This window comes from Acipenser ruthenus, chromosome 50, assembly GCF_902713425.1.
Source record: "Acipenser ruthenus chromosome 50, fAciRut3.2 maternal haplotype, whole genome shotgun sequence".
Classification (NCBI taxonomy): domain Eukaryota; kingdom Metazoa; phylum Chordata; class Actinopteri; order Acipenseriformes; family Acipenseridae; genus Acipenser; species Acipenser ruthenus.
Window position 1 is genome coordinate 8,870,218 of NC_081238.1, and position 6,403 is coordinate 8,876,620.

The 6,403-nt window shown below is 53.4% G+C and overlaps 1 protein-coding gene across 3 annotated transcripts; it reads left to right on the forward strand.

The window, feature by feature from the left end:
• The first annotated feature begins 947 nt into the window (after positions 1 to 947).
• On the forward strand, positions 948 to 3,438 carry LOC131696624 (uncharacterized). 3 transcript variants are annotated; one of them, XM_059015616.1, is made up of 9 exons: positions 948 to 1,080; positions 1,219 to 1,757; positions 1,840 to 2,020; positions 2,108 to 2,331; positions 2,415 to 2,486; positions 2,565 to 2,722; positions 2,834 to 2,881; positions 2,984 to 3,091; positions 3,179 to 3,438. In XM_059015616.1, the coding sequence occupies exons 1-9, from the start codon at positions 1,034 to 1,036 to the stop codon at positions 3,428 to 3,430; spliced, it is 1,629 nt and encodes a 542-aa protein (XP_058871599.1). In that variant the 5' UTR covers positions 948 to 1,033; the 3' UTR covers positions 3,431 to 3,438. The 3 variants fall into 3 exon arrangements, with proteins under 3 accessions (XP_058871599.1, XP_058871598.1, XP_058871601.1); XM_059015615.1 differs by having other exon boundaries at positions 2,834 to 3,091; XM_059015618.1 differs by lacking the exons at positions 2,834 to 2,881; positions 2,984 to 3,091.
• Positions 3,439 to 6,403: the final 2,965 nt, after the last annotated feature.

Genomic DNA, 6,403 nt, shown 5'->3' on the forward strand with positions numbered 1-6,403 from the left:
TGAATTCATTCATCGCTGTAGACCCGGGACGCGGGACCAGGGCTAACCGCCGCAAGTGTTCAGCCGAGCTCGGGGAACGATAGCCCGGCTTCATAACACTCGTGCACCCGGGGGGGAAAGTGCATTGAATGAATTCATTCATCGCTGTTCACACGGGACGCGGGACCAGGGCTAACCGCCGTGCAGGTCCCCCGGGGGACGCCGCAAGTGTTCAGCCGAGCTCGGGGAACGATAGCCCGGCTTCATAACACTCGTGCACCCGGGGGGGGGGCGTGCATTGAATGAATTCATTCATCGCTGTAGACCCGGGACGCGGGACCAGGGCTAACCGCCGCAAGTGTTCAGCCGAGCTCGGGGAACGATAGCCCGGCTTCATAACACTCGTGCACCCGGGGGGGAAAGTGCATTGAATGAATTCATTCATCGCTGTAGACCCGGGACGCGGGACCAGGGCTAACCGCCGTGCAGGTCCCCCGGGGGACGCCGCAAGTGTTCAGCCGAGCTCGGGGAACGATAGCCCGGCTTCATAACACTCGTGCACCCGGGGGGGGGGCGTGCATTGAATGAATTCATTCATCGCTGTTCACACGGGACGCGGGACCAGGGCTAACCGCCGTGCAGGTCCCCCGGGGGACGCCGCAAGTGTTCAGCCGAGCTCGGGGAACGATAGCCCGGCTTCATAACACTCGTGCACCCGGGGGGGGGGCGTGCATTGAATGAATTCATTCATCGCTGTAGACCCGGGACGCGGGACCAGGGCTAACCGCCGTGCAGCTGCCCGTGACGTTGCCGAAGTCTTCCGAAGACTCGGGGGTGGGGTGAGCTTAATTCTCTGCTATTTTCGTCGATCCCACGCAGCAGAAAAAACAGCCTCCTTGTTGGCCGCAGCTGCGGGTAATCCCGTCCAACTTCGAATTAAGCAAGCACTGGAAAATGGTCGTGTCCAATTAACAGTGGACTCGTCCATAAGGATATAAAGCCGGATCGTCAGACAGTCATTTACTCTTTCATCAGGCTAGAGCCTGAGACAGTGATGGACACGGAAAAAAACTGCTCTGTTCGCCAGCATACCACGGATAAGTAAGCGTGTTAATGTATTGTAACTTTCTTTCTGTTTGTTAAATACCTTTTTACGTTTATTTCTTAATTTATTTTTTAAAGTTAGATTTTGTGTTTTAATTGAGTGTTTTTTTGTTGTTTTTTTTTTCCTTTTTATAGAACACCCGTAAAGTTAAATTGTCCATTGGAGGGCTGCCATGCCAGAAATATTGCCCGACTGGATCGACACTTGCACAGGATTCACGATATTCAGACAGTCAACCCAGAGTATGCTGCACTCATGTCCAAGGCTAAAGCTACAGTTGACCGAAGGTCCACAAGCAATGTCACTGATAATTGGATGCAGGAGCAGCCGGAGGAAAGACATAAGTCGACCGAGAAAACGCATACTCTCAGTTCAGACCCGGGTGTTCACCAAGAGTCGGCTCCGCCGACTTTAATGCCCTCGGGAAGGGAGCCAGCATGTACAAAAACGCTGCCGACTGTCACGGGGCTGCGACAACAGCTACGAGCCACAGAGGACACCTCGGCAGCTACTGGGACTGGCTCGGTACGCCCAGAGAGTAGCACATCTTGTAGCGGCACATACCTGTCGCCGTCCTCAGCATCTGAAGATGATGATTCCTCCTCCTCCTCCTCCTCCTCCTCCTATACAGAGCATGGACCTTCAAGCCCCGAGCCAAGAAGCCAACGTGACCGTGAGTTCAGACTCTGTGTGTGTGTGTGTGTGTGTGTGTGTGTGTGTGTGTAACCCGTTTTTTATTTTCCTGTGCCTTTCAGCCAAAGCGCTTCAGCTGTACCGAGCGTTTCTGTCAGGACCGCTACCCACTGCAAAGGGCCGGGACAACACGAAACAGGCGGTTCAGCATATCCGACTATTCTTGCAACACATGGCCAGGTTACCAGAGGGGCCAGTCAGGAACGACTTGCGGTTCTTGCGCCACGCCTCACGGAGCCAGTCGTGAGTAATACTCGTAAAGTACAAGCTCCATCGACCCCGTCTGTTTAGACAAACCACTGAACGTCCCATGTCCTTCTTTCATTACAGGTGGTTCGATGAGTTGATGAGATCAGGATTGAAACCTACCACGGTCCACAGTTACCTACAGGACGTACTTTCTTTCCTGCGGTACCTGCATGAGGCTGACTTAAGCCACGTAAAACTTTCTGAACGGAACATACGCTCGTTAATGTTCCTCCTCAAATCGTTCAGAAAGCAGGGGAAAAGGCAACTCTCGCTGCACCGTCAATTGGTACAAGACCATGGGCAAGGTATTTCTGCGGTGTTTTTGTTGTTCGTCTTTTTGTGTATTTTATAGTATCGGCTCATGTGTGCATTCATGTCTGTTTCGCAGAGCGGCTCATCCCTAAAAACAAGCTCCAGTGCTTTAACCAGCAATGCGAGACGGCGATACCTGAACTACTTGGTAAGCCTTGCAATGCACACGTACTCGCCTGTCGTCTGGGCGCTCACAGCTGACTGCCTGCTCCCCTTGTCTTTACAGATCTCTGCGAGTCGGCACCTTCCAACGCCTGCACCCTGGTCGGCCTTCTGTGCGGGAGGCTGTTGTTGCACAATGGTCATCGTAGGGGGGTCGTAATGAATATGAGTCTGCTTGACTTTGACGGTGCCAAAGCCTACACGGGGGAGTTCCACATCAGCGTGCGTAACAATTTTAATGTTTGTCGACTACACTTCTTGGGGGCTGCTGCTATCTACTGGTGGAAAATAAGTATAACATTGGGGGAAATTATATATACCCTCTCCCAACAGGTGAGTAACCACAAAACGGCAGCGACCTTCGGGAAAGCGGTGTTGGTGGTGAGCACCCTGGAGCATCAATGGCTCTTGCGGTATGCCGCAATGAGACACAAACTCCCGGGATACAGCTACAAACCAACCACGTTTTTCTTTACCAACAAGGGCAACCCTATCAAGAAGATCGGAAGAGCCATTTCGAAAGCTTGGAAGTACTGGGGGCTGGGAGACGACATTACCACAGGCATGATTCGCTCTGCGGTGGTCACCTATGTAAGAAGGACTTGACCACTGCCCAGTGGTGTTTGCAGCACGTAAAGGCAACTTCACTAACCTGACTCATTTTTCTTTACTCCCTAGACTTGGGCAACTCATAACGAAGTTAACAAAACTGCAGTTTCGAGACACATGGCGCACAGCCTGAGAACACAGGAGAGCTTCTACGTCCATGACCAAGCCCCGGCTGACCACCAACGAGCAAGACGCCTCATCGGGGAGAGCCTGGAGCTTACCGACAGCCTGCCGCCCCTGGTCGCTCACTCTGCCTCCACAGAGGACACCTGTTTAAATGCACCGTCTCAGGATCTGTCTGATTTTAATAAAGTGCTTTAGACTCAAAACCTTGGCTGTTTTCATTGGTCGCATGTTCCTAGCTATGACCCCTGGGCTTGCACTCCCGCACTGGGCTTGTGTCACAGGCATCCATCCCCCTGCCCTGGCCGCGTCCATGGCCGGTGAAAAGGATGGAGCGTCCCAAAGCCCAGCATCCGACTGCGATGCAAGTGCCGTCCCACTCTCCAGCTCTCCCACTCTCCGTTGCAGGCACGCAGCTCCAGCTGTGGCCCATCAAAACTAGTGTGACTCGGATTTAGGGTTAGGGTTAGGGTTAGGGTTAGGGTTAGGGTTAGGGTTAGGGTTAGGGTTAGGGTTAGGGTTAGGGTTAGGGTTAGGGTTAGGGTTAGGGTTAGGGTTAGGGTTAGGGTTAGGGTTAGGGTCACACTCGTTTCCGTGCTAAAGGTCTTGTTTTGTAGCTCGCAGTAATACCTTTACAGGCATACCTTGATTCAATTGATACCACCTGTGGTTATTTAAATATTAAAAAAAAAAAAAAAAAAAAAAAACCTGAACGGGACGTTTTTTCGCCAAATGTAAACGAAACCTATTTAAGGTCGTTATTTAGTGTAGCAGTCGAATAAAAACTCGAGTGCGGTGTTGTTTTGTAGCTTGCAATCATACCTATCCAACGATACCTCGTATGAGGTGGTAGCTCCAGGGGTTATTGAAATATTAATTTTAATGTGATTCCCATTGAAACGTATAGGCGTTTTCACCAGAAAACGTAAAAAACAGAAACGGAAAAAAGCTGAATTTTGTAGGAATCGCTCTAAAAACCCTGGGCTCAGTTACAGGCTGTTAGTCTGATACTACAGCCCTTGGAATGGTGTTTCTACCTGCTTGCATGGCTTCAAAATCCTTCCAAATGTACTTTTTCAAGGGGCCTGCAGTGCACTTAGAAGTGGCATTTAAGGACAGGGGCAGCGTCGGAACCGAAAGGCCCAGCAACCTGTGCTTTTCCACCACTTATCTGCATGTCCTACAGGTACTCTGTAGCAATTTTCAGCCACCTACCACATTCGCTGATTCTTTGAGAGCCTGCCAAAATTGTTACAAATGACCCATAGGCTTAAAGCAGCGGTCGCCTTAGTTGAATGGGAAAAAAGCTGAATTTTGTAGGAATCGCTCTAAAAACCCTGGGCTCAGTTACAGGCTGTTAGTCTGATACTACAGCCCTTGGAATGGTGTTTCTACCTGCTTGCATGGCTTCAAAATCCTTCCAAATGTACTTTTTCAAGGGGCCTGCAGTGCACTTAGAAGTGGCATTTAAGGACAGGGGCAGCGTCGGAACCGAAAGGCCCAGCAACCTGTGCTTTTCCACCACTTATCTGCATGTCCTACAGGTACTCTGTAGCAATTTTCAGCCCCCTACCACATTCGCTGATTCTTTGAGAGCCTGCCAAAATTGGCTTAAAAACTCATTAAAATGTACTTTTTCAAGTATTTGAATGGTTGCCGACTCCAATTCTAGGGGCTGCTGCCATCTACTGGTGGAAAATATTTATGACACCGGGGATGCAAATGCTGTTACTCTTATTTGAATTGCTCAAAAAAATCCGATTTCTGCGGGAATTCTTCTAAAAACACTGCAGGGGACGAGCAAGTGTTCAGCCCGAGCTCGCGGATCTCCAGCCGGGACCCATAACACTCGTGCACCCGGGGGGGAAAGTGCATTGAATGAATTCATTCATCGCTGTTCACACGGGACGCGGGACCAGGGCTAACCGCCGTGCAGGTCCCCCGGGGGACGCCGCAAGTGTTCAGCCGAGCTCGGGGAACGATAGCCGGGACCCATAACACTCGTGCACCCGGGGGGGGGCGTGCATTGAATGAATTCATTCATCGCTGTTCACACGGGACGCGGGACCAGGGCTAACCGCCGTGCAGGTCCCCCGGGGGACGCCGCAAGTGTTCAGCCGAGCTCGGGGAACGATAGCCGGGACCCATAACACTCGTGCACCCGGGGGGGGGCGTGCATTGAATGAATTCATTCATCGCTGTTCACACGGGACGCGGGACCAGGGCTAACCGCCGTGCAGGTCCCCCGGGGGACGCCGCAAGTGTTCAGCCGAGCTCGGGGAACGATAGCCCGGCTTCATAACACTCGTGCACCCGGGGGGGGGGCGTGCATTGAATGAATTCATTCATCGCTGTTCACACGGGACGCGGGACCAGGGCTAACCGCCGTGCAGGTCCCCCGGGGGACGCCGCAAGTGTTCAGCCGAGCTCGGGGAACGATAGCCGGGACCCATAACACTCGTGCACCCGGGGGGGGGCGTGCATTGAATGAATTCATTCATCGCTGTTCACACGGGACGCGGGACCAGGGCTAACCGCCGTGCAGGTCCCCCGGGGGACGCCGCAAGTGTTCAGCCGAGCTCGGGGAACGATAGCCGGGACCCATAACACTCGTGCACCCGGGGGGGGGGCGTGCATTGAATGAATTCATTCATCGCTGTTCACACGGGACGCGGGACCAGGGCTAACCGCCGCAAGTGTTCAGCCGAGCTCGGGGAACGATAGCCCGGCTTCATAACACTCGTGCACCCGGGGGGGAAAGTGCATTGAATGAATTCATTCATCGCTGTTCACACGGGACGCGGGACCAGGGCTAACCGCCGTGCAGGTCCCCCGGGGGACGCCGCAAGTGTTCAGCCGAGCTCGGGGAACGATAGCCGGGACCCATAACACTCGTGCACCCGGGGGGGGGCGTGCATTGAATGAATTCATTCATCGCTGTTCACACGGGACGCGGGACCAGGGCTAACCGCCGTGCAGGTCCCCCGGGGGACGCCGCAAGTGTTCAGCCGAGCTCGGGGAACGATAGCCCGGCTTCATAACACTCGTGCACCCGGGGGGGAAAGTGCATTGAATGAATTCATTCATCGCTGTTCACACGGGACGCGGGACCAGGGCTAACCGCCGTGCAGGTCCCCCGGGGGACGCCGCAAGTGTTCAGCCGAGCTCGGG